Source organism: Poecilia mexicana, unplaced genomic scaffold, assembly GCF_051168715.1.
Source record: "Poecilia mexicana isolate PSO_F unplaced genomic scaffold, ASM5116871v1 scaffold_20, whole genome shotgun sequence".
Classification (NCBI taxonomy): Eukaryota; Metazoa; Chordata; class Actinopteri; order Cyprinodontiformes; family Poeciliidae; genus Poecilia; species Poecilia mexicana.
In genome coordinates, this window is record NW_028263389.1 from 18,452,161 (window position 1) to 18,479,570 (window position 27,410).

Below are 27,410 nucleotides of genomic sequence, written 5' to 3' on the forward strand. Positions count from 1 at the left end.
AATAAAGTCAGAAATTATGTCATTTTATTATGCAAAATTTGGTTTGGACGAAGTTTGTGTGGTCTAGTTTGTTCTAAGTCAAGTCAAGCTTTGTGTCTTCAGAGGACAAATCTAAGTCAAGTCTCAAGTCTTTTTAGTGCAGCCTGACCCAAATCTGAATTTTGTTTTTGCCTGTATGCGACACATGTCCAACTTTTCACTGCTGTCTGTATGGGCCAATTCCAATCTATTTATTCCCCCAAAGAAATGTGACACATTTATGTCACGTGTGGTACTAAATCAAATACCTGTTGGTGTTCAAAGCACCTTTATGTCACATTTAATCCGACTTTTCTGTCGCATGCGTCATAATTCTGCACCAGATGCTGTAAATCTGGACATAAACAATGGCGGTAAGTTATAATTCAGAGTAGGACCGCTTTGAAACAAGTTGCATCCAGGTAGCAGCAGTACCAGCTTTGGGTTTTATTGTTAGGCAGTTCCTGTAACCGTTTAGTCATCACTCAACTTGGACTCATTTACTCCAGATTAACAAAATACAGACGGACAGACCCACAGAGCAGCGGTTCGTCAGCCCAACGCTTCCCCCTGGACAAACTCGGGAGGAAAACATTCCTGTGAAATTTGGCCGAGTTGGTTCATGCTGCGGGGAAGAGAGGTGGAGATCTAAACGGCTTTTTCTTCTGCTCATCGGACCCACGTTCTGGATTGCATAACGCGGTTCTGCAGGACAGTGTAAGGAAAGCTGTAAAGAGATGCCAGCTGTTTGAGTAAACAGTCGGTTCTTCAGGAATGCTTTGAATCTGTTGAGAAGTTTGAATGGAAGCAGGAAAACTGAGCGGATAACTTCAACTTTCAGCCAGTGAGGTTCTCTCAGCCGAGTGACGTTGGAGCTCAGCTGCCCTCCTCCGCTAATACAGGACATTACTGTTCGGTCACACCTGCCCCACCCGCTGCAAGCCTGTCTGTCTCTGCATCACATGAACTCACTTGAACTATGAGAAGTGCTGGCAAATGTTAGCTGGCTGCTTCTCCTCCCGAGGAGTCTTACTTCAACCCGTAATTAAATGCAGTTTCCAGCTTAAAAAAAGGTCTCAGACCTTTATTTATCCTTCTGAGAACATTTAAAGGTACCTACTATGTTTCTGTACTTCTATTTGTGTCTCTGCTGCTTCTAAAAACAGCCCAAGCACTTTAAAAAAATACCCAGCTGTACTTTTTTCTTTTTGCAATAAGTTAATGTTTTTTAGTGTCTGGAAAGCGAGCCATTTCAAAAACCTGCAGATTGTTAAGACACGTTCAAAGGGCACTCCGCCGTTACTTGGCAACCCAAGCTGAGCACCATCAAGTTCGGTTTTACCGCTGTACAATGGCTGCTGGAAAAGACATGTGTTTTGTTGTTGACTTGCCACCCAGAAACCACTTGTTGCATTGTTGTTGGTTGTGCAGGAGGCTCCACTTCTGCTTCTCAAAGATCTACGGTTGTATAATTGTGCATCTGTTTGCAGCCATTTTCACATGCGAATGTTAACGTTGAGTTGGGCAGCGCGGCCAGCAGCAGCTTATTTGGATTTAAAGTGACAAGAGGCTCTAAAACATCTTAAAATAGTTAGAACTGAGCGGACTAAAATCCCATTATCTAAGAATGATTTTTATATTAAAATAAATGTTTTCAACATATCCTAAGCTGTTCAAAGAGCATAATAGACGATCTTTAAGGTTTGCGACTTAGAAGTTGGGATGTTAGGATGGCTCGAGTTCAATCAGTGGTGTATCTTAAAACCTAAGTTTCACTCAGTGATGAGTTTTCATGCATAAGTCAAACTAACATCTTCCTGACTAGAGCAAATTTCCATCATCAAAACGTCTCAAAGTGTCTGACATTTATTCCTCAACCAACGTCCACTGTGCTAAGCGGAATATCAATCTTAAAATATTCAACACCTTAATGTTTTGGCTCACAAAAATTTCCCTAGCAACATTTGTTATCTTTAAAAACTTCCTAAAGTTTCCTCTTGGGAGTAATCTGATTCCTTTTTAACTCTTTCTTCACCCAGGCTTTACCTGAGCAGGTACCACAGATGGCCCGTCACAATAACTAATTTTATCTGCCCCAGAAGTTATTGCGATAAACGATAACTTCAAAAGCAACATATTTTCACATTTCAATAAACTTTAATTTCTAATGAACTGGAAGACATTTTAAACATCCAAAAATAAATACACAAAACAAAAGAAACAACAAATAAAATGAGTCATGAAGTCTCTGTCAGCAAAATCGTCCCAGTTGAGACCAAAACACCAAACTGAAGACTTTTATCATCCAGTTTTTGGTTGAAAGAGAAAAACAGTAAATCATGCAAGTGGAAATTATTGAGCTCATTTTAATTAATCATGAGTTTTATAATCACTTTAAAGGCCAATTTCTTCTAATCTACCTGTAGTCTTCTATGAGTTAAAGTGGTTTTATCACTGATGAAGTATATCGCCACTCAGGAGGTCACTCATGTTTATTGGTTTATTCAGGGTGATGTGGACCAAACGTTATTGTTTTTGTCACCAATCTGAAGCAACATCCACCAGGTTGCTTCCTCCATCTCTTCCTGCTTCATCCCTGCAGCAGCACAGCCGACAGGACCGTGAATCTTTTCCCCACAGAGATGAAAACGAACTCGGCGGGTTTTTCTTGGCCAACGTGCGACTTCGCCGTTCGCCACATCACAGCTGTGAAGTGGTTTCTCTGCCGTTTAGCTCAGAGATGCAGCATGATGTCACAGAGGGACGTTCAGGGCGTCGCTGTAAACGTCTGATGGAGCCTCTGCGGGTTAAACCGGAGGTCTGATGAAGAGCAGCATGGAGGGTTGGGGGAGTTCAGGGACACACCCAACGGCAGAAAACAGAGCTGAACAGCAGGGGAAGGAAGGGACGTCTAAACGCAGCAAACTGCTTTCTGCACTGCAAAAACACAAAATCCTACCAAGTAATTTTAGTCTAGTTTCTCTGTTAAACCAACTTACAAGCAGAGTTGGGTTATATTTACTGAATTACATTTATTTGAGTATCTTCTTTGGAAAAAAATTACTTTTAGGAGTATTTTTACTACACTGCACTTAAAGTAATTTTATTATAAAGTATTTTTACTCTTACTTGAGTAAAATTTGTGGATTTTCTACCCACTGAATGAAAAACAAAAATTCACCAGACACAGACGCACACCTGCAGTTTTTGTCAAAGTTTTTAATAAAAATAAACTGATATGGAAAAAAATATTTTGCCTGATTTTATTTTTTTGTTACTTAAATGAATTATTTTAATTTTGGTCCTTAAAATACCAACATTCCTACTTAACTTTATATTTTGTTCCGTCTGATTATAAATATTAAATGATTGATACTTTGATCAGTTACTCAGTACTTGAGAAGACTTTTTACCAAATACCTTTTTACTTTTACTTGAGTAAAAATATGTTGAAGTAGTGCTACTCTTATTTAAGTAATATTTTTGGGTACTCTGCCCTCCTCAGCAAAATATATGAGCTTATTGTTGGTAAATAATTCCTTAATATTGATGAAAATGTAGTACTTTTATTGGCAGATAACACATTTTTCCCATAAGTGAAATAATCTGACAGTGAATCTAGCATTTTTCATCAATATTAAGAAATTATTGGTTTAAAATAAGCTCTTATGTCTGACTGAAAAGTTACTTGTAAGTAAGTTTTGTCTTATTTCAAGTGAACTCAGATATTTGTAATAGAAACTGCCAGCGTCAATGTTTATGTGAGGCTGGAAGCAACCAGAGACAAACATCAACACAATCACAAAGCTCAGGGTCCCTGCAGGGTCCTTGAAATCCTTGAAAATGCTTGAATTTAATTAGGTGTTTTCAAGGTTTTGGAACTTGTTTTATTATTCAACCTGCAAAGTTTTATAATAAACTTCAATCTAACGTTTGATTAAAATCCTACATTTGGAAAAAATTGTTTACAGTTGAAATAGATCTTTTCATACGCCAAATAAAAAGACACACAAATGTTTTCATCGTTGTGTGAAGTTAAATCTTCTCTTGTTTTAGGTCAGATGGAATATCCAGAATCATTTCTAAATATTTTACTAAGTCCCAGAAAGCTTAGCAAGAACATTTTTTAGAGATTTATTTGGTAACTTTCTTTGCATAATACGTTTAATTTAGCATTTAATTTGAACATAATTTGCATGATTTGTTAAAGTCATGCTATGGTATGTAATGAATATTTAATATTTGGAAAATTTTAAGAGCCCACTGAAAACCTGATGGTTGTTCCACCAAATACTTCTTCCTGAGTTAAAACATTGGTGTTATTGTTTCTAAATCCACTTGTTTTGGTGATCAATCGATTGATTTCTGATTTTCCTCATGTCCGATCCGTCTGTCGGTGTTTAGATGCGCTCCCGTCCCACCAGGACCCGCCGCTGCCTGCGACACGTGCAAAGCATTTCCTACAAACATGAATATTTCACATCGTGTTTGAGAAGATGTATTTTTAGAATTTAGCGGCATGAATGTTTCATGTCTTTTTGAATGTTTTACAAGATGACGACAGAAACTGAGAGGGCGTGTTTGGTGTTTGAAAAGTGTTGATATTTTTATTTTTAACAATAACTGAAAACGGACTGAATTAGACAAAACTAAGCTACAATGAAAACCCCTAAACTATTATAACCCTGCTGTGGAGTCATGGAAATCCCCCTGTGAAAGTTTGGTTTCTGTTGTTCCCCTCCGCGGCGCTCCACACAGATGGTCTCCATAGCAACCGGTGGGGTTTTGATTTTTGCTGTTTCTCGCCGGTGGAGGAGAGGCGATGCACCGGATCGTAAATATGCGGCGGCCGTGACTCATGTGGAGTCGTTGCGTCATGATCTTTGTTTGGGTTGGACTCGTCTCAAGATGAGGAGGAAGACGAGGCCAAGATGAAGCTCATGGCCAAGGCACGCAGGGAAGAAAGAGAGGAGAGTTAGAGCTAGAATGAAAAGATTCCACCTCTACATAAAATCTAGTTATTGGTTCTGATTGACAGATAGAGGAGAAAAACTTTCTAACATCCATCCATCCGTTGGTTGGTCGGTCCATCCATCCATCCGTTGGTCGGTCGGTCCATCCATCCATCCATCCATCCATCCATCCATCCATCCATCCATCCATCCATCCATCCATCCATCCGTTGGTTGTTTGGTCCATCCATCCATGCATCCATCCATCCATCCGTTGGTTGGTCGGTTCATCCATCCATCCATCCATCCATCCATCCATCCATCCATCCATCCATCCATCCATCCATCCATCCATCCATCCATCCATCCATCCATCCGTTGGTTGTTTGGTTCATCCATCCATCCATCCATCCATCCATCCATCCATCCATCCATCCATCCATCCATCCATCCATCCGTTGGTTGTTTGGTCCATCCATCCATCCATCTGTCCATCCTTCCTTCCTTCCTTCCTTCCTTATTCTCCTGCCCATTTTAGCATGTACATAAATTCACCATGAAGACCATGGTGGCCATTTTGAAAAAGAAAACACAAGATCAAGAAAATATGTCTGAGTGTGGCGGAGGTTTTTTCTATCTCTCAATAAATCTAAATATAATTTAAAAAGCAATTTTCTGTGATTTATGACGTATCTGATGATCTCAGGAGGAGAAAGTGAGTATTGAAGCCATTCCTCTGAGTCCCACACCGACACTGCGACACAAACAAGCGCCCACGCAGAACCCCCATCTGTGGACACATCGTTGTGGTCCTGCTTGTTGCCATGACAAAGGCACAACACTGCTGGGTGGCCCGTCTTGTTTTTCTGTGTTTCAGGACACCAGGCGACTTTCCCCACCAACATCTACATCTGTACGCGTTTTCGATTCCTGCCGTCCTACTTTATCTCTGACCAGCATCTATAACTTTATCTCTGACCAGCATCTATAACTTTATCTCTGACCAGCATCTATAACTTTAACTCTATAACTCTAACTCTGACCAGCATCTATAACTTTATCTCTGACCAGCATCTATAACTTTATCTCTGACCAGCATCTATAACTTTATCTCTGACCAGCATCTATAACTTTAACTCTATAACTCTAACTCTGACCAGCATCTATAACTTTATCTCTGACCAGCATCTATAACTTTATCTCTGACCAGCATCTATAACTTTATCTCTGACCAGCATCTATAACTTTATCTCTGACCAGTATCTATAACTTTATCTCTGATCAGCATCTATAACTTTATCTCTGACCAGCATCTATAACTTTATCTCTGACCAGCATCTATAACTTTATCTCTGACCAGCATCTATAACTTTATCTCTGACCAGCATCTATAACTTTATCTCTGATCAGCATCTATAACTTTATCTCTGACCAGCATCTATAACTTTATCTCTGACCAGCATCTATAACTTTATCTCTGACCAGCATCTATAACTTTATCTCTGACCAGCGTCTATAACTTTATCTCTGACCAGCGTCTATAACTTTATCTCTGACCAGCGTCTATAACTTTATCTCTGACCAGCATCTATAACTTTAACTCTATAACTCTAACTCTGACCAGCATCTATAACTTTATCTCTGACCAGTATCTATAACTTTATCTCTGACCAGTATCTATAACTTTATCTCTGACCAGCATCTATAACTTTATCTCTGACCAGCATCTATAACTTTAACTCTATAACTCTAACTCTGACCAGCATCTATAACTTTAACTCTATAACTCTAACTCTGACCAGCATCTATAACTTTATCTCTGACCAGTATCTATAACTTTATCTCTGACCAGTATCTATAACTTTATCTCTGACCAGTATCTATAACTTTATCTCTGACCAGCATCTATAACTTTATCTCTATAACTCTAACTCTGACCAGCATCTATAACTTTAACTCTGACCAGCATCTATAACTTTAACTCTATAACTCTAACTCTGACCAGCATCTATAACTTTATCTCTGACCAGTATCTATAACTCTAACTCTGACCAGTATCTATAACTTTATCTCTGACCAGTATCTATAACTCTAACTCTGACCAGCATCTATAACTTTATCTCTGACCAGTATCTATAACTTTATCTCTGACCAGTATCTATAACTCTAACTCTGACCAGTATCTATAACTTTATCTCTGACCAGTATCTATAACTCTAACTCTGACCAGCATCTATAACTTTATCTCTGACCAGCATCTATAACTTTATCTCTGACCAGTATCTATAACTTTATCTCTGACCAGTATCTATAACTTTATCTCTGACCAGCATCTATAACTTTATCTCTGACCAGTGTCTATAACTTTATCTCTGACCAGTATCTATAACTTTATCTCTGACCAGTATCTATAACTTTATCTCTGACCAGCATCTATAACTTTATCTCTGACCAGTGTCTATAACTTTATCTCTGACCAGTATCTATAACTTTATCTCTGACCAGTATCTATAACTCTAACTCTGACCAGCATCTATAACTTTATCTCTGACCAGTATCTATAACTCTAACTCTGACCAGCATCTATAACTTTATCTCTGACCAGTGTCTATAACTTTATCTCTGACCAGCATCTATAACTTTATCTCTGACCAGCATCTATAACTTTATCTCTGACCAGCATCTATAACTTTATCTCTGACCAGTATCTATAACTTTATCTCTGACCAGTATCTATAACTTTATCTCTGACCAGCATCTATAACTTTATCTCTGACCAGTGTCTATAACTTTATCTCTGACCAGCATCTATAACTTTATCTCTGACCAGTATCTATAACTTTATCTCTGACCAGTATCTATAACTCTAACTCTGACCAGCGTCTCGGTGGCCTTGTGTCGTTTCTGTTTCTACTCCGGTTGTGTTCTCAGTGCCGGATAGCGCGGGCTAAATCGAGCCGAGGGAATGTGGTAACAAGATGCTGGCGGCCGAACGCGGAGCGGGAACATTCCAGGACTGGGTTCCTGATGTTGCCGTCTCACATGGCAGATATCTGTCGGAGTCAGACGGGTGTTTGTGTTTCCTGTTGGAGGAAACCAGCCAGTGAAATCTCCCTCCAGGTGGATCTTGATCAGTAACTGAAATTTAATCTGAGTGTTTGGTGGGAACCGGAGGGACGGATGTCTCCATCATGTCTCCATCATCCAAGTTGGACTGAAGTCCATTGGACTTGCAGCTTGTTGGTCCAGGTTGGTTTGTCCTTTGAAAGACATGAGGAAGGACTCGTTATTTCTTTATATCTGACACAAGTCCTTGGTTTGTATCTTGAATCTTTCCTCTTTTCTGCTTTTTCTTTATTTCCTTCCTTCCTTCCTTCCTTCCTTCCTTCCTTCCTTCCTTCCTTCCTTCCTTCCTTCCTTCCTTCCTTCCTTCCTTCCTTCCTTCCTTCCTTTCTTCCTTCCTAAACTGAATAAATCAATAAACTATATTTTTATTTTCCGTTGTTTCTGGTATCGGTCTCGTTTATCGATCCAAACCGTCTGTAATCGGCTCGTTTGATCCACTTTCTCTGAAAAATTAATTTCCTTTCTGATCTGAGACTTTTAAAACGTCGCTGTTCTCATGATTAATGGATCGCCCTCGGCACGTGCGGCTGAAACTTTTACAGCCCGTCTGCAGGAGGAAGAGGAGGAGAGCGTGTGTGTGTGTGTGTCTGTGTGTGTGTGCATACTTGAGGGAGAGTTGCGTGTTGAGTGGGTGGGTCAGCCCGACACTGCAGCTCGCTCTCCTCCCGGCTCAGTGGGAACATCATGAGTCTGTGGGTCGTCCAGGGGAGCGGCCCGCTTTCTGGGAACTGAGTCGAGATCAGGCGTCCGACCCGGCGATGCCATGCTGGCTCAGAGGAGCGGGCTGCGGGGTGCAGAGAAGAGCGCCGGAGGCTGCTGCTCCTTCTCCTCCTCCTCCTGCCCCTGGGCTCGGCTGGCCGGCGCGGACGGCTGCCTGTCGGAGCCGTACTGCCTCTGGTTCCAGCTGCTGGCCCGCGCCTACTGGGGCGACGTGGAGCTGGGCGTCTCCGGCCCGAACCGCGGCGCGTCCTGGAAGAGCCGCGTCCGATGCCGGGTAAGGAGAGCATCTTCAGAGAACCCGTTTAAAGCGTCTTTGTTGTGCTGCCTGAGGAATTTGGCGTGCGTCATCCTGCGCTCCGGCAGCTGGGTCGTCCCGTTTCATTGACCGACATCTTTTGTAACGCGAGTGTGTTTGTGTGTGTTTGGATCAGGTTTCGTTTGTTGTTGTTGGCCCCTCCGCACGGCTCAGAGTGACACCTTCTGCTTCCCGTCAGGGGAAAATTTCCTGCTGCGCATATTAAACAGGGTTTGAAATTACAGCTGGAACAATTAATCGTGATTAATCGACTAATTAATTTGTAATAAATTATACAATATAATAGTGATTTAGAACCGTCTTTAGTTCCGGTTCTGCTGGAAAAGTTTGAAAACTTAGAGCTAGTTCTCATTCAGTTTCTGATAAACTCAGAGTCCAAAGATAATCCCGCTCTAATTTAATCCAACTCCTAGTCCTGTTTGCATAAAGAAGGAAACAGCCTGTAAATCTTCCTTCCTTCCTTCCTCACTCACTCACTCACTCACTCACTCACTCACTCACTCACTCCCTTCCTTTCTCCCTTCCTTCCTTTCTCCTTTCCTTCCTTCTTTTCTCCTTCCTTCCTTCCTTCCTTCCTTCCTTCCTTCCTTCCTTCCTTCCTTCCTTCCTTCCTTCCTTCCTTCCTTCCTTCCTTCCTTCCTTCCTTCCCTCCTTCCCTCCTTCCTTCCCTCCTTCCTTCCTGCCTGCCTGCCTGCCTTCCTTCCTTCCTTCCTTCCTTTCCTCCACGTCTTTCTTCCATTTTCTACCCAGAGGTTTCTTCAGATTTGTTGTGAGACTGACTGCTGCAGGAGATTCTTCCAGCTCATAAACTTGGACTAAACTGGTCAGAGTTACTGGAAAGACAGATGGAGCTCCTGGAAGAGTGGTCCAGTCAAAGTCGCAAAGACTCTCAAATTTATACTTACTGAATCTGAGCTAAAAACTGGTAATATAATTGCTGCTTTCCTCTCATCTATCGCATAAACTCCTAGTAAAAAGTAAAAAAGTTAATGGGGGATAAATGAATAATTTAGTGTTTTTGTAGTGATGTATTTAATCCAAACTTTCTTTAAATTTTAACCAGAGGAGTTTCTCTCCTCCGGCTCAGCTCCTCTGGTTCGAACCTCTTCCTCCCTCCTCTTCATCAGCCTGACATGCAGAACAGCGGCGGCGAAGTTAGCATTAGCGGCTAACGCACATCCAGTGCTGATGATGGATGTGACGGGGCTCATGTTCGCTTTTAGAGACTGAAAGTAACAGAAAATCTCCTGCTGATGTGTTGGGAGAAGAAACAAAAAGCCCAACATGGATTTGTTTGTTTTTCTGCTTTTTGTCGCTTCTCAGAATCTGGTGAGAATATTGGAAATTAAAGCTTAATGAAGCAGCGGCAATAAGTAATAAATCAATTAATTGCATGATTTATCATTTTTCCTTTTTCTTTCTCTCTAAAAACTGGACCATAAAAGTCTTCAGTCTGGTTCATTGGTCTTAACCAGCTTCTTTATTTTGAAGGACGATTTTTGTTTTTGTTTATAATTAATTTTATTCGTTGTTTCTGTTGTTTTGTTTGTTTATGTTTGAATATTTTGTTCCAGTTCCAGTGGAAATCTTAATTAGAGGTTTATTGCGCTTTATTATTATGCCATTATCATTATATTACTTGAAAATGGTCTCAAAACAACAATATTATCATTTATCGCAATAACTTCTGGGACAATTTATCACCAATCTAATTTATTATTGTAACATTATAACAAACTTTTCTGGATGATAAATTGTCCCAGAAATTATTGCGATAAACAATAATATTGTTGTTTTGAGACCATTTTCAGGTGATATATTGGTAAAGGATCAAAATCAATGAACTTTTAACACTGGAACTGGAAGATATTTTAAATATCCAAAATAAATAAACAAAACAACTAATAAAATGGATAGTAAGCAAAATAATCCTTCAAAAATTTGGCTAGTTGACCAAATCGCCAAACTGAAAACTTTTGTCGTCCATTTTTTAGTAGAAAGAAAGAAACACAAAAACAATCATGCAAATGGAAATGATGAAGCTCAAATACATCAACGTATCTGCAACAAAACGGAAAATAATCACAGTTGACTTTTTAAGAGTTTCTCCGAGTTTACTGAAGACTTTTTAAAAATTCAGCTGTCCTGTTTTTATGCGGCGTTATTCCCCCTGCCTGCATGTTGGACGTTTAATTTAAAACATGTTAAATTTTCCTCTGTGGAAGAGGGAAGTGTTCGTGACGTCAGCTCAGCTGTAGCTGCTGTGTGGGACCGACTCGGCCCAAACTTTCTGCACGTGTTTTGTTATGTAGGCAGTTCTTGCGCAAGAGACCTGCAGCCGGGCCTCAGGCTAGCTGTTTTTTCCTCCTTTTGTCCGCTACAGTGGGAATGCAGAAGATAAAGTCTGTCATCATGAAAACACGCAGAAAATTGAGCAATAACTGAAGCCATATGAGTGCAGGTCAGACGGCGACGTTTCCCCCGGCTTTACTCAACATTTCACAGCTTTAAAACAAACTCTGGAGCTTTATTTTACAGAAACTCGTGAAGTAGAGAACTTATCCAAGTGTTGAGAGTGTATTTTATACCTTCATCAGGTTGTTTATGAGCTCAACAATGAGGTAAAGGCGAAAATATCCATTTAATGTGACGTAGGAACGCTTCAGCTTTACATAACGTCTTGATTGTGCAATAATTAGAGAGTTTTGACATTTTGATTTCTATTTTACTTTAATAGAATATAAGAGTCATAAATCAGTTTATTTTTCTTGTTTTGCTGCTGTGAGTGGAAGAAGAGGTGGAGGCGACGTCACACTGTGTGAGAGAGAGGAGCTGCTGCAAAACAGGATTTTGCTTTTATTTTAAAACAACAAACTTATTCAGGTTTATATTTCTGTCACCAATAAGTCGGACAATTACAGTTTGCCAGCAGCAGCTTATTAGGATTTAAAGTGATAGAGACCCTAGAAATGCTCGTTCTGAAAGGATTTTGTGCAAAATGTGTAACGAACATGTTTCATTTCGCCCACAGATCAATTCTATTAACCTTTAACCCTTTCATTTCTGTGTTTTCAGGCGAAGCAGAAGGATGGGCGGGATCAGAGCGAGACGTCGGCCACCGTTACGCCCGGGGCCGACGAGGAGCCGTTCTCCTGGCCGGGGCCGAAGACGCTGCGCCTGCGGCGAACGTCGCAGGGCTTCGGCTTCACGCTGCGCCACTTCATCGTTTACCCACCGGAGTCCGCCGTCCACAACTCCCTGAAGGTAACGCCGAGTTTAAAGCCCTGATGATGTCTGCTTACCCACTGAGGAGGTATTTGGTCCGCGGCTCAAACCAGACGGTTGTTTTCTAGGAATATTTTTCAGAATTTAAAACCGTAAAAATATTCCTGAAACCATAAAGAAAGGAGACGAATATTAAATTTGCAGATTAAAAACAGTAACGGTTCAGCGCAGCACCTGACGGGACTGAGTTAATAAAAATCTGAGTTTTATCTGCAGAAATGTAGAAATTATACTGTGCAGCTGTTCGGTTTCCTTTTATAAGGAAGTGTTTTCATTTTCTTACCCTGAATTCCCATTGCAGCGTTTTTCCTTTTAATATATGAATAGAGTCAAACCTCCATGCATTTTATTTGGGTTTCATGTCATGAACTAACAGAAAGTTAGTGTGAATATTTACATATGTATATTTGGAATAAGGAATCTTAAAAGTGCGGTGTGCTTTTATATTCAGCCCCTTTGAGATGTTTATATCAATTTATCACATCTAGACATAAAAATAATCTCTCATTCATCTTTTCAAAGCAGCTTGCCTAAATCTAAAGACTTTGACTGGACCATTTTGAATACATTGCTGCAGAAAAGCATCATAGCAGCATAATGCTGCCACTACCATGGTTCACCTCAGGGATGATCTGTTAAGAGGAGAAAATTGCGATCTGGAATGAAAATGATGCTGTTTTCAAATTATTTTTAGACGCCTTTCTCTCTAATACCCAAAAATAAAATTCAGAGGGAATCAGAAGAAGAATCAGCATTCTTCTTTGTCTGATTCTTCTGAGTCTTCTTTCTCTGATTTTTGTCTGGTTCTTCTGTTTCTTTATTATCTGATTCTCTTTTGTCTTATTATTCTGATTCTTTTGTTTCTTCTGCTTTTTCTTTATTTGACTCTTCTGATATTTTTCCTCTGATTCCTTTTAATCTGATTCTTTTTTTGTCTGATGCTTTGTCTGAATTTTATTCTTGGTCTGATTCTTCTGAATTTTTGGTTTGATTTTTCTTTCTTCTTCCTCTGATTCTTTATTTTCCCTATGGTTCCTTTTCTTCCCTTTCTTCTCCAGAATAAGACTAAATCAAATTCATTAAAGTTGGCTGAAGCTGCGCTGTAGTCTTTGTATTCCACTCTTCAGGATAATATAACCTTCAGTATTAATTTATGTAAAGAAACTTTACACATCCAAGCTGTGAATCCAAGCCTTAAAGAAAAGTACAAACGCTGCTTCCTGACCTCCATCGCTCTGTTTTGGCGGGAAGCCGCTTTAATCCGCTCTCTGCCGTTCATTCTGGCTGAAGGCTAACTGCGGCTAAAGGGGCTTTTGGAAAATGCTGAGCGCGGCGGCGTTGCTGGTCGGCTTTCTTATCATAGTATTAGTTTTGTGAGTGATAATTCAGGATAAGTTGGGTTTACTTTCCTCTGAAGTGTATTTGGTTAACCTCCTCTTTGTGCACAGAAGGATTTCCAACAAAGTTAGCGTAGCGCCTTCTGTTTATAGCTGTTGGCTTTGGTTCTGCATGCTAAAGGAGAAGCTGGTCGGATGTTCAGACGTTTGTGTAATCAGAGAAACGCTGGACAGTTTCTCCCAGAGGTTTTCTTGAATATTTTAGTCCGTCTTGGGACATTTTCGTTTCTTTGTGATTCTCCAGAAGATCAGTCAGAGCCGACAGTGAAGTCAGTCTGTTGTTCTCGGAGCATCGATGGGGGATTTTCACGCAGCTCTAAACCAGAGGATCGTTTCTGGCTTGGTCACTTTAAACCAGCACATCTTTCCCGGATCAGTTGATTAGTGGAGAGTAAACAAACTGGTGGATTTTAATTAATTTGAAGGCCCTGGTGGATCAGGAGCTGGTGATTTAATCCTTCCTTAAGGATGCTGGGGTTTGCCTAAAGAGGTTCAGCCTTGAAATGCGACTCTGAGAGGGAAATTAAGGCTTTATGTGTTGACTGGAAGGAAAGCAAAAAACATGCCAAGATTTGGCCTTTTAATCCTAAACTACCCCAACATGTTGTTTTGTTTTCCCTCCCTCATTAAATGATTAATCAGATTAATCGTGATTATTTATATAATTGTCAACTATTAATTGATTAATCATTAACTGGAATATACAGACTCAAACAATGCTAATTAATCAAAAAACAACGCACTCAAAGCAGTTATTAAGCCGAAACTTCCATCAAAGTACCTTCTAAATTACTGGGAATTAGTGTAAAGGAACAATGTAATTTCCATAAACTAATGACCAACAGTTTCAATCAACCATCTGACAGGATTTCCTCTCTGTTTGCTTTGCAGGATGACGAAAACGGCAGTCGAGGTGAGTCCAGAACAAAACTTGTCTGTTTGTTTTCTGCCTCCATCTGTGACGTTTGCTGTGAGACCCCAGGTGCTTCACTGAGGAAAACACAGCAAACCATTTAATCTCATCTCTGCTTGTTGCTCCAGTAAATGGGAGCTGAATCGTTATTGACCGCTTGTTGTTCTGATGTATTGCTTCACATATGAGCAGAAACTGATCCAGAGAAAGCTGTTTTTGTTGCAGCTTTATTTCAATTCCACTGATTTTAAAAAAGCCGTAATGGTTGTTTTCCTTGTTAAAAGACACACATCACAGCTGTGGCTGTCTCTTATGTACGGAAGAACATTAAGGCAGCCAAAAAAAAAAAAGGAAATTCTGAGAAAAAAAAGTTCAAGTTTTGAGAAAAAAAAGTCAGACTACTGAAAAAACAAGTCAGAACTCTGGGGTAAAAGTCGGAATTTGAATCAAAATGGTCACAATTGTGAGAAAAAGTAGAAATTTTGAGAAAGTAAGCCAAAATTCTAATAAAAAATTTGAAATTCTGAGAAAGTAAACCAAAAGTCCAAGAAAGAAAGTCAAAATTTTCAGACATGAGTTTGAGATTTGAGGAAAAAAGTCAGAATTCTGAAATTAAAGTAATATTTTTATTAGTGGCACTAATCCTCTTCCGTACATATAGTAACTGTGAAGTAGCAATGGGGTTCGCGGTCTTTGCTCCGGCGCGGCCGCCCTGGCAGCCCGTATTCTGATCCTGGCGCGGCCTCGGCATTCCTCGGAGCATCCGGCTCGTCGTCTTTCCAGTCGTTCGGTATGCGGCTCACGTCTGCGGCCCAGCAGCACCGCTCTGCTGCTCTTCAGCAGAAACCTTCAAACAGCCACATCACTCACATCCACATGTACACACAGCAGCAAATCTTGCCTCCATGTGCGCCTGCGGTCGTCTGCAGAAACTTTGAATGTTCCCTGTTCCTGAGTTGCTTATCTGGGATTCTTGGAGTGTTTCAAAATAAAAGCAAACATCGGTTATTTCTTGGAAATAGCTGCACAGAGAGGAAGATAATCCATCTTTAGCTTTTTGTTTGTCTTGGGAAGCTTCCAGAGCCCCGTCTGGGGGAGGAAGTCGGGTGTTTCAGCAGTTGTTGAGTCACCAGTAGGCAGCGAAAGTGTAAAAAAAAATCCTGGAAGTGAAAGGAGGGTCAGTGGAGCATCTGACCTCAATGTTCTCAAACGGGAATTAGAGAGATTCCTGTAAGTGTCCCTCATCCTCCCTGTGAGCCTGTGGTGTCACGTTCCTCCTCTCACCCTTCACCAACAAAATTAACTCCTCCATGTTCTCCCTTCCCTCCCGTTGTGTGATTTCTCCCTGGACGGGAACGTTTCTGAGCGTCCTGGGAGAGATTTGGGTCATTTTCAACCTGCTGACAGCTCGGTACCGCCGCAGGGTTTCAGAAACTAACTTCAGGAATGTCGGGAATTCCTGCAAAAAGTCGATAGTTAAGTAGATAAACACTTCATATGTTGCAACATGTGTAGCTGAAACCTGATATTTACATACATGGTTTAACTTTTCTGTCTGACTTTAGGGGTTTATTCGCACCAGCCGTGTTTAGTCCGCTTTAATCCAACTCCAGTTTGTCTGCCTGGAAAGTCCAGTTCGTTTGGACTCTAACCAAAAACGTGAACTCTGGTCCACCTACAAACCTCGGTATTAGTCTGGTTAAAGTGAACTCTGATGCAGTTCGAATGCACATGTGAATGCCAAATGGATCAGAGACCACTTCAAAAGCAGGAGCTGGTCTAAAGTGCAAGGCATTTTGGGTAAAAACAGCCGAAACAAATGCGCATGTAAATGTTAAATGAAAAATTACTTGTGGACTTTAATCAACGACAGAAGAGAAATCCTACAACAGCTAAAATCTGACGTTACGCCTTTGTTTACATTTTGTGAAGCAGGAAGTTGCAGTCATTGTCTTTTTCTGATGTTTTCAGTTGTTTCCTTCTGTGGTTCTTGTTGCAGCGCCCCCACAGGCGATGAGGGGAATAGCTTTTTCAAAAGATTTTGTTCGTTTTTGCAGCGTGAAAACGAACCACAGCAGCTGAAAATGTAACAAATGTTGCAACTTTGGTCCCAAATTGGACCGAGTCTGAAGGACTATCAGCTGGGAAAACAGCCTCAGTCAGACCAAACCTTTTCCGTTTTAGGTCAGCTACAATAATGAATGAGAGGTTTGCTTTTCCTTCCACAAATTTCTAACAATATTTTGCTGGAATTTTGACCCATTCCTCCTAAGTATTGCATCTGGGTTGCATTTGCCTGACTTGTTTGTTCCATTGGTGTCCAAGCTTTAACTTCCTGGCTGATGTGCTGAGATTATCCGTGTTTTCTTGTCTGCCCTGTGAGGCGCATCAGTCCCTCCTGCAGCAGAACACAAACCATTTTAGCCATTTTTAACCTTTGATATTTAATCCACAGTGAAGAACGTCGTCATGACTTTGATTTCAGTGGTTTCTCTTGTTGATACGCACGTTGTTGTGGCTGTGGTTCCTATGTGACGACTGCGGCTGCAATCGGTCCAAAACATTCATAACGTCAACGAAAAGCTATGGGAAGTGACATCAAAACGCGGACGGATAATACAAGCCATGTGCCTGGAGGTTTTAGCGTTCAGGTCAGCACAGCAGGTGGGGGTCGGCTGACCGCTTGGTGGTGCCGCTGGACGCTCTTCAGTCCTCCAGAAAGAACAAAACGCACAAACAAGCTTTAGTTCTTTAAACTCTATGAAAACCAAGCTGCAGTTTCTGAGTTTATTTGCTTTCACAGCAGTTGTGTACATACCAAGAGGCTGCTATCCTAAATCTAAATTTCTGCCGTTTTCCCTCTGACTGCTCCAGTCCTGTTGTGTGTTTTAACAAGCTGTTGAAGGGTAAAATCCCAAATTTCTTTTTTCTTTTCTGCAATGCTTGTTAAACCGCACAGCAAGAGGAGCAACACACAAAAATTCCCCATCTGTTAAAATATTTGCTTTTCTTTCAACATGAGTCTCTTCCCAACTTTATTTCCTCACTTTTCTCTCCTTTTTGTTTTTGCTTGGATTTCAATTTGTTCCCATAAAGGCTGCGGAGGGAATGCGAGGCAGCACAAGCAAACAGGATTCCTGTTTTCTCCAGTGAGCCTTTTCAAACACTCCTCGCTTTTCTCCTCTTCCCTTGTTATCCAGTTTCTTCATACCAGTATTTGTCTGTTTGGGCTTTCTGGATGTGAACAGCGACTCCACACAATCATCCTGGATGGAAATGTAGAGTAGGGCTGAAACGATTAATCAAATTCATCGTGATTAATCGATTATTGAAATAACTGTCAACTAATTTAGTAACTGATTAATAGATTTTAAAAAGGCTCTGCTGCAAGAACAACATATTTTGAGCACTAATTAAGCAAAAAAAAAATTACATTTTGCATATAAGGTAAATAAAAATAAGTTGTCTGTAAATATTTTCTACCCAGAACTCCTCAGCTCACATAGTTCTAGTTTCACCCTGTAGAAGTTGTGTATTTGCTTCTTTGTATATGTTTTTGTATGAAATAAGATTTAGTGGTTAAATGACAAATTTGCAGAATGTGCCGATTTTTAAAAATCCGATTAATCGTCACACTAATCGATTAATCGATAACTGAAATAACAATTAGTTGCAGCCTTGATGTAATTTTGTAACTACACTTAGCAGTTATGATTGTGGACAGTGGGAGGAAGCCGGAGTACCCAGAGAGCACCCATCTATTCAGTGGAGTACAGGTGTAAAGGTGAACAAAATTTACTATTTGGTACGTCTTTGGTGTTTTAAAAATATTAAAAGTGTGCTTTTTTCACTTCAGTCAGTTCTAAACAGATTTTTTTATTTCCAGTAGAAATTGTCATTTATTATATTCTAAAATTTAAAAATAAATTTAGGAATTGACGAGATTTTTTTTGGATTTGTATAAGAAAATATGGTAGGACATTTCACTTGCTGTTTTTCCAAGATAAAATAATATCATCTTGGATCTTATTAATTTGATGTGAATTAATTGTAATTTTATTGAATTTAGCAGATTAGTGCAACATAATGAAACTACTTTAAGTGTTGTTATATATATATAAAAGGCAGCCATCTTGGATTTCAAGGTCAGGTTTGGTGAAAAACCATTTTTCTCACTCAAAATCCTGAAATCAGTTCTTCTTCCTGTTAATTCAGTCATCTAATGATAATCTGACCTTAGTTTTTGTGTCGACACTCATTCTGTCACGTTGTTAAAACAAACCAAGAAGCTGGCACTCAATTATTCCTAACAGTTTTGAAAATTGATTTGAGTTTTGCACATTCACTCCTTCACATTCTTCTTTCCTTTTATTGGCTCTCTAGCTCTGCTAGGTGCAGTTGGATAATCTTTTCCAGGGAATGTTTAGCTTATTTTCAGTTTTCCTGGAAATAGATTGGGCATTTGAGGCTGAAATTAAAGCAACAAGCTCCAGATGTTTGTCACTTGTTCCCCTGCTTGAACCTAATCTCCCTTGTTTTGTTGTTTGCCTCATTTAGCAAAGAGAAAACAAATCATTGGACATATTTTAGCTGCATGTATCAGTGGGATGTTAATTTCTTCCACCCTAGTGGGTTTTGGTATGTGTAATTCATCTGAAAAAAGTGATGGAAAGAACTCTCCCACCTTCCTGTTCTGGTGGGAAAACACCAGGCATGTATGTGTTTTACTGTGTTTTGAAGGGAGTGTGTGTGAGGACAGATGTAGCAGCGTCGTCAGTTTGAGGCTTTAACACGAATATTTAAAGTTAGACACACGATTACAAACAGTTTGGGTAACAGTTTTACAACCAGGTGAGGTTTGATTCCTTGGCAGAGTTTGGGTTTAATCAAATTCTAGTTTGTTGGCTAGAAGATCTGGTTTGTTTGCGTAATCGAACTCTGATGTGGGCAAAAAAAACGAACTCTGGTCCGCCTACAAACCAAGGTCTCGGTTTGGTGCGGTTTGAATTCATATGTAAACGCCAAGCGGGCCAGAGACCGCCCCAAAAGCAGGAAGTGGACTATAATGCTGGGCATTCTGGGTAAATACAAGCAAAACAAATGTTAGCAGGAGGGATGGCTCGTAGTCTTTTATCACAATCCCACAGCTGCTAAAATCTGACGCTACTCTGTTTTGTTTACAATTTGTGAAGAAGGAAGCTATGTCAGTGTCTTCTTGTGTCATTGACGTCGCCAGTTCTTGGCGCAGCGCCACCACAGGTGAGGAGGGGAAACTGTTTTTTGAAAGGTTTGGTTCATTTGACCCAGTGCAGTGAGAAAGGAAACCGCACCAGCTGAAAATGTAACAAATGTTTGGTCCCCAATGGAACCAAATGTGAAAACAGGCTCTTCTTAGCAGGTGTTTTTCTGAATTTAATGGATATTTTCGTGAAATTTTGTCAATTTGCTAGGTACTTTAAATGGGGACATATTATGCTAAATTCACATTTTGCATGTTTTCATACTTCCAATTGAGTCACCAGTGTTTCTAAAAGCAGCCAAGGGCTCTAAAAACTAAACTTTTTATTACCTGGGCCAAAATTGTCAGCTGAAAAATACAAGTTTTAAAAACTGACAATACCAAAAAGTGTTTTTTTTTTTTTGTTTTTTTTGGTCACCTGATCAACAATAAACTAAACACAACATATTTTAATTAAACAAATAAAGAAATTCAATATTTTTTAGATCCCGACTTTGAATAATTTTTGCATGTTTTCCTTGTTAAATGAAATGTAAGCAGTTTGCTTATTGTTTTGAACTTCATTAAAGAAAACAGAAAAATATTTTGTCTGTTGTCGGTAATAAAAAAAAAAAAACTCTTAGTCCATCTTCACTAAAACATTTTCTGTATTTAGATAAGTTTTAATGTAGGAATTAAAAGCAGATTTGGGTGCACCAGTGTGTTTTTCAGAGTACAAATCAATGAGTAGATGAGGTTTTAGTTACCATGACAACAGGAGGAAACCAGGAAGCTTGGAAAAGATGATCACTTTGTGTTGCATGTAATGTTTTTGTATGTAGATTTTAATTTAAAAGTCGTCGTTTTGTCCTAATTTATTTAATTTATTATTGAATTGTGGTCATGGGGCCGTACAAAATCACTGCAGTGAGCCGCAAATGGCCCAGGCACCTCACTTTGAACACCCTGGTTTACAGAGTTCAGTATTTAGAGGTGTTTGACCATGTTTGATGGAACAGTTCAGTGGTTTTTGAGGGAAATTTGAGTTTTATTTTCATGTGAAGTGTACTTGTGCTTTGACCTTCCCACACTAAAGACGGCGCGTTGGTTGCCAGGATTTTACGCTTCCCGTCATCAGGTTTCTCCTGTGGATCCGACCTGCTGCAGATAATCATCTAAACATAAACAAAGGCCTTCTCCTCTGGGCTGGAAGGCCGCAGCACATGTGCGGCGCGTCGTGTTTGTTCGTACATCTGCATGTGGTTGCAGCAGCTTGTAAACGTGAGAGCGCTAATGCTAATGTGGAAGCGGGCCGTGTTTGTACGCCGAGGTTAACGCAGGGATTTGGCAGCAGACCCAACTCTCTGTAGAATAATATTATCTAACCCAGAACAACATGGGAGCGGCGGGCCGGCCCACACGGCGGGGCCCAGCGGGGCCCGGCAGGGCGGCGGGGCCGGCTGCCAAACCAGAGACCAGCGCTAACTGGGAGCTGCTACCTGCAGACAGGAGGCCAGTTAGAGTCAGGCTGAAGGTCATCCATCTGCTCATCCATCTGTTCATCCATCTGTTCATCCATCTGCTCATCCATCTGTTCATCCATCTGTTCATCCATCTGCTCATCCATCTGTTCATCCATCCATCTGTTCATCCATCTGTTCATCCATCTGTTCATCCATCTGTTCATCCATCCATCTGTTCATCCATCTGTTCATCCATCTGTTCATCCATCTGTTCATCCATCCATCTGCTCATCCATCTGTTCATCCATCTGTTCATCCATCCATCTGCTCATCCATTGCTCATCCATCCATCTGCTCATCCATCTGTTCATCCATCTGTTCATCCATCCATCTGCTCATCCAACTGTTCATCCAACTGTTCATCCATCCATCTGCTCATCCATCTGTTCATCCATCCATCTGTTCATCCATCTGTTCATCCATCTGTTCATCCATCCATCTGTTCATCCATCTGTTCATCCATCTGTTCATCCATCTGTTCATCCATCCATCTGCTCATCCATCTGTTCATCCATCTGCTCATCCATCTGCTCATCCATCTGCTCATCCATCTGTTCATCCATCCATCTGCTCATCCATCTGTTCATCCATCTGTTCATCCATCCATCTGCTCATCCATTGCTCATCCATCCATCTGCTCATCCATCTGTTCATCCATCTGTTCATCCATCCATCTGCTCATCCAACTGTTCATCCAACTGTTCATCCATCCATCTGCTCATCCAACTGTTCATCCATCCATCTGCTCATCCAACTGTTCATCCATCCATCTGCTCATCCAACTGTTCATCCATCCATCTGCTCATCCAACTGTTCATCCATCCATCTGCTCATCCAACTGTTCATCCATCCATCTGCTCATCCATCCATCTGCTCATCCAACTGTTCATCCATCCATCTGCTCATCCAACTGTTCATCCAACTGTTCATCCATCCATCTGCTCATCCATCCATCTGCTCATCCAACTGTTCATCCATCCATCTGCTGATCATCCATCAGTCCATCCATCCATCCATTCATCCATCCATCTGCTCATCCATCCGTTCATCCATCCATCTGCTGATCCATCCATCCATCCATCCATCCATCTGTTCATCCATCCATCTGCTCATCCATCTGCTGATCCACCCGTTCATCCATCCATCTCCTCATCCATCCGTTCATCCATCCATCTGCTCATCCAACTGTTCATCCATCCGTTCATCCATCCATCTGCTGATCCATCCATCCATCCATCTGTTCATCCAACTGTTCATCCATCCGTTCATCCATCCATCTGCTGATCCATCCATCCATCCATCCATCCATCATCCATCCATCCATCCATCCATCTGCTCATCCATCTGTTCATCCATCTGCTCATCCATCCGTTCATCCATCCATCTCCTCATCCAACTGTTCATCCATCCGTTCATCCATCCATCTGCTCATCCAACTGTTCATCCATCCGTTCATCCATCCATCTGCTCATCCATCTGTTCATCCATCCATCCGTCCATCCGTTCATCCATCCTTCTGCTGATCCATCTGTTCATCCATCCATCTGCTGATCCATCCATCCATCCATCCGTCCGTCATTTTAAAGTTTCCAAATTTAAAACCTAATTTCTGGAGGTGATTTTCATCGTCTCATGGTTTGTTCCCAGTTTGGGAGCCATTAGTCTTCAGACAGGATCGGAGATAAAACATGAATCTAGCAGCATTTTAGTAGTGAAGCGTTGTTTATTTTTTAATTAAATCAGGTGAGATCGGTTCTGTTGGGATGGATGAAAGGAAAGAGGAGCAGTGAAGCTGTTGGCGCCCCCCTGTGGACGACTTGGAGAAAGATTTAAACGTCTGTAAATAAAAATAACTGATGGGTTTTTTTGCTGCTGCATTTCTAACACCAGCTCAACATCACTTTTACTTTGATACGCTTATTTTTAATGTTTTGTTCAAACATCAGTGCCCAGCGAGTCGATGTTAGTGTAATAAATAATTAAAGTTTTGGCTCTGATGATATGCAGTGGCCTAGTTCTTCAAACCGGTTCTCTTTCTGCCTCAGTTTCACGTCTAACAATCTCAAATCAAAGCTCAGGCTGTGTTAAAACAAATGATATAAAAACTGAATCTCCTGTTTCACTCAGGTGAAAATAATCATTTATAAATTAGGAACGCGTTTCTTCTGCTGTAAAATATTGAATAATTAATATATTAACTTGCACCATAAAAGCTGAGACATGCAGTTTAACTATAGATAAAAGCAGATGGTTTGAAGTGGTGCTGCAAATATTTCTATTTTTATTTACATATTTATATATAAATACTTCATGTATCCTCAAAAATTACTGAAATATTCTCATCCATGTATTTTAAAGGGTTGTTGTTGATGGTGATGCTGTGGGCAGGAAGGAGCTCCAGTAGCAGTCAGTCTTACAACAAATCTGTACAGGCCTCTGACTGAAGATGGCTGCTGACAGATTCATGACATTAAATATCCCAGATTACAGCATGTTGTAAAGGAAATAATCTGTCATTGAAACTCGTACTTTATAACCAGAATATTATAGATTAAAAGGTTTACAAATGGCACTTGAATGCATTATTATCATACTCAGAAACTCATTTTTTGTAACTATTAACTATTAACCAGTGTTGCTTTGAACAGGTTTTAAACAGTTCCAACTGTTTTGAACTTTGTAATCAAACTGTAATTCTGCGTTTTGGAGCAGCTGAAGTCGCCGCTTGTGTTTTTAATTAAAGCCAGCTGCAGTTTATGCTTTTACTAAGACACTTTGGAGCATTAAAAATGTCCAAAGCTTGAGATTTCCACATGTAATCCCACTCATCCAGCTCCATGCGTGGAAACTTACAGAATCCAATTCGTGCTGAAGAGTTCGGTGAGGTTGGAGAGAGACGGGAGGGGAGTAGTGTGTTTGTAGGCAAGATGCACGTACAGCATGCAGCATGCGCTTCACTGCAGCATGGAGGGTTGCAGTCAGAAAGAGCAGATCATGAAATGTTACTCTGTTTCTGAGAAACTCTGCTTCAGTCTGGGGGTTTTCAGTTTAAAATGAACTTATACGTTTTTGTGTAATACTTTAGGTAAAAATTCACCTTGCAAGATATGCAACTATGTTATTTTATATTGTCTGCAGTTAAATCTGGAACTAGATGCTCTTCCTTTAGTTGTTTCTAAAGTAGTTTAGTTGTTTTATTAGAAGCAAACAAACTAAACATTACGTTAGTCTGCTGCAGTACCATGCCAGCCCACAAGAGGGAGGCAGTGCTGTGCAGTTAGTCTGAAAAAAAAGTGAATAAACACAGCAAAGAAGGGCATCTATTGATTGATTTTACTATATACAACTTCTCACGGTTTTTTTTTCATTAGTATTAACTTGAAAAACTGGGAAATCTGGTTTGAAATGTCCTTAAATATGAAACTTTTTATAACTTCATTAAAACTAAGGCTGCAATTAATTATTTTAGTAAACGGTTATTCTGACGATTAATCATCAGAAATCGTCATTGATTAATCTGAGGGTTAATCGATGAATCTTATTTTTAAAATCTGTACATTCTACAGATTTTTCACATAACTACTAAAAGCTTTCTTTAAAACAACATTACATTAAAAGATGCAAATAAACAAATAATTTGATCCATTATTAAAAAAATAAGAAAATAAACATTTAAAATGCAGTAACATTGCATTCATTCCTTCAGTGAATTTGAACCATGTGAAGCTAATACTGCCACTTAAGGAGTGTTGGATTAAACATATCTACAAACAAAATATTTTTATCTTAGATGCAAAATTTATGCATATTTCAATGACGTTTGGTGAGGTTCACAGCAGGTGAGGCTCAGCCTCACCTGACTGCACGTCACTGGCATATTTTCCATAGTCTTGGCTTATTTACTGCTCTGCATATGTTGTTTCTTCAGCAAATAGCCTTTAAAAAATAAAATAAAATCTGCAAACTCCAGATAATGATTAAAATTAAAAACTAGCTGAGAATTATTTCACAAATCAATTAATCATGAATAATATGATTAATCGTTTTGGCTGTAATTGAAACATTTTTAAAATCCTGTCAATTAGAGTTTATTTTTCCATTTTATGATTGAAAAGCTTCAGTTTTCTGCCTGTTATTCCATGAATCAAACAGAAAGTTGGAAACGGTGCGGCCTACTCACGCATCCTCACTCTGACCAATCGTCTTCATGCCTTTTCTCTCTCTTATCATCGCCAGGGAGACAGAAGAACCGCCTGGAGCCAATGGACACCATTTTCGTCAAGCAGGTGAAGGAGGGAGGCCCCGCCCACGGAGCTGGACTCTGCACAGGTACACAGCATCATTTGTCATAATTGGAAATTGCCAAGCAGAACAAACAGGAGGTAGAAAATAACAGATGGCTCCTCTGTGGGGGGCTGAACAAAGTCTAACGTTCTTTTCTCCTGCATTTCTACTTTTTTTTTCTCATCTTATTTATACATGAATCAGTTCTAATTATAAGCAGCGAGGATAAAAATACTTGAGACAATGAATCAGTAGCGTAAAGTTTAAAGTGAAGGTGATGTTAGGAGCGCCGGGTTGCCAGGTCAGCACGCTTCTTACAGGAAATGTTACAGTAAGTGGTCTGGACAAGCCTTCAGAGCTGTCTGCTTTTATCTGTCCGCCCTCCTGGGAGAAGGGAGTGTTTTCCCACATTTATCCGGTTTATCCCCCAAACTCACCTCGCCTCGCTTCCTGTTGGAGATGGCCATCTTCAGAAACCCTGAACCTACTGTCAAATAAACACACATTGTTCCTGTTAGATCTGAGCAGAGGTAATGTGTGTTTGTGCTGCATGGTCTCTCTGCTCAGTAATTATGTAGAGTGTTTTTCTGATCCCTTAGTAGCAGGTTCCCTAAATTATTCCCTTAATTCCTTCCAGGGGATCGGCTTGTGAAAGTGAACGGAGAAAGCATCATCGGGAAAACTTACTCCCAGGTCATAGCCCTGATCCAGAACAGGTAGGACTGCAACCAGGCGGCGCCTTCATTTTAACGTTTCATCATTTTTACAAGCCAAGAAATCCCCAAACATCTCGAAAGTATGAAACTAGAGCTAAAGCTAACTATTATTTTAGTAATCGATTACTATGTTGATTATTCTCATGATTAATCGATTAATCAAATAAAAATGGGACATTTAACTATTTTTTAAATTAACCACTTAAGCTTTTTTTAAGGCTTTTTAAAGTGACTTAATGCTTAAAATGAACTAAGTTATTTTAATAATTGATTAATCAGTTGAGTTGTCTGATGATTAGTTGAATAAAAATGGCATATTTTACAAATTTTTAAATTAATCACCACTAAAGTCTACTTTAAGGTTTAAGACTTTTTAAAGTGACATAAGGCTTAAACTGAACTAAGTTATTTTAGCAATTGATTAATCTGTTAATTATTTAGACGATTAATCAAATAAAAATGGCACATTTTACCATTTTTTTAATTAACCACTTATTTATTTTTTTAAGGTGTAAAAAGGTTTATTACAAAAAGTGGCTTTTTAAAGTAATTTAAGTCTTAACCTAAACTAACAATTATTTTAGTAATCGATTAATTGATTAATTGAATAAAAATGACACATTTTACAGATTTTTTTAATGTAACCACTTAAGCCTTTTTAAACATTAGAAATAAATAACTAGATAATTAAGCAAATAATTAATTTTTTATATAAAAAAATATTTTTATTTTAAATGTAAAATTTATATCTTTTTTGTACAGTTTTGGCTTAATTACTGCTCTAAATATGTTTTTTCAGTAAATGGCCTTTTTTGAGTCTGAATACTCAAGTTAACAATTAATTGATGTCTAAATTAGTTGACGATTATTTCAATAATCGATTAATCACGATTAATCTGATTAATCGTTTCATGAAACACAAACTTTCTGTTGTGTTTTGCA

At 39.7% G+C, this 27,410-nt stretch overlaps 1 protein-coding gene across 2 annotated transcripts in view; it reads left to right on the plus strand.

Annotated features, from left to right (window-relative positions):
- The window catches only part of arhgap21a (Rho GTPase activating protein 21a), an 81,646-nt gene that overhangs the window by 27,392 nt on the left and 26,844 nt on the right, over window positions 1-27,410 (plus strand). Inside the window, exons 1-5 of one of the 2 annotated variants that reach the window (XM_014991989.2) lie at window positions 7,860-9,090; window positions 12,208-12,396; window positions 14,706-14,727; window positions 25,705-25,797; window positions 26,390-26,468. In XM_014991989.2, the coding sequence (XP_014847475.2) occupies window positions 8,860-9,090; window positions 12,208-12,396; window positions 14,706-14,727; window positions 25,705-25,797; window positions 26,390-26,468 (614 nt within the window). In that variant the 5' untranslated portion in view covers window positions 7,860-8,859. Of the gene's footprint in view, window positions 1-7,859; window positions 9,091-12,207; window positions 12,397-14,705; window positions 14,728-25,704; window positions 25,798-26,389; window positions 26,469-27,410 lie in introns of those variants that run through there. The other variant, XM_088001657.1, reaches the window with a different exon arrangement.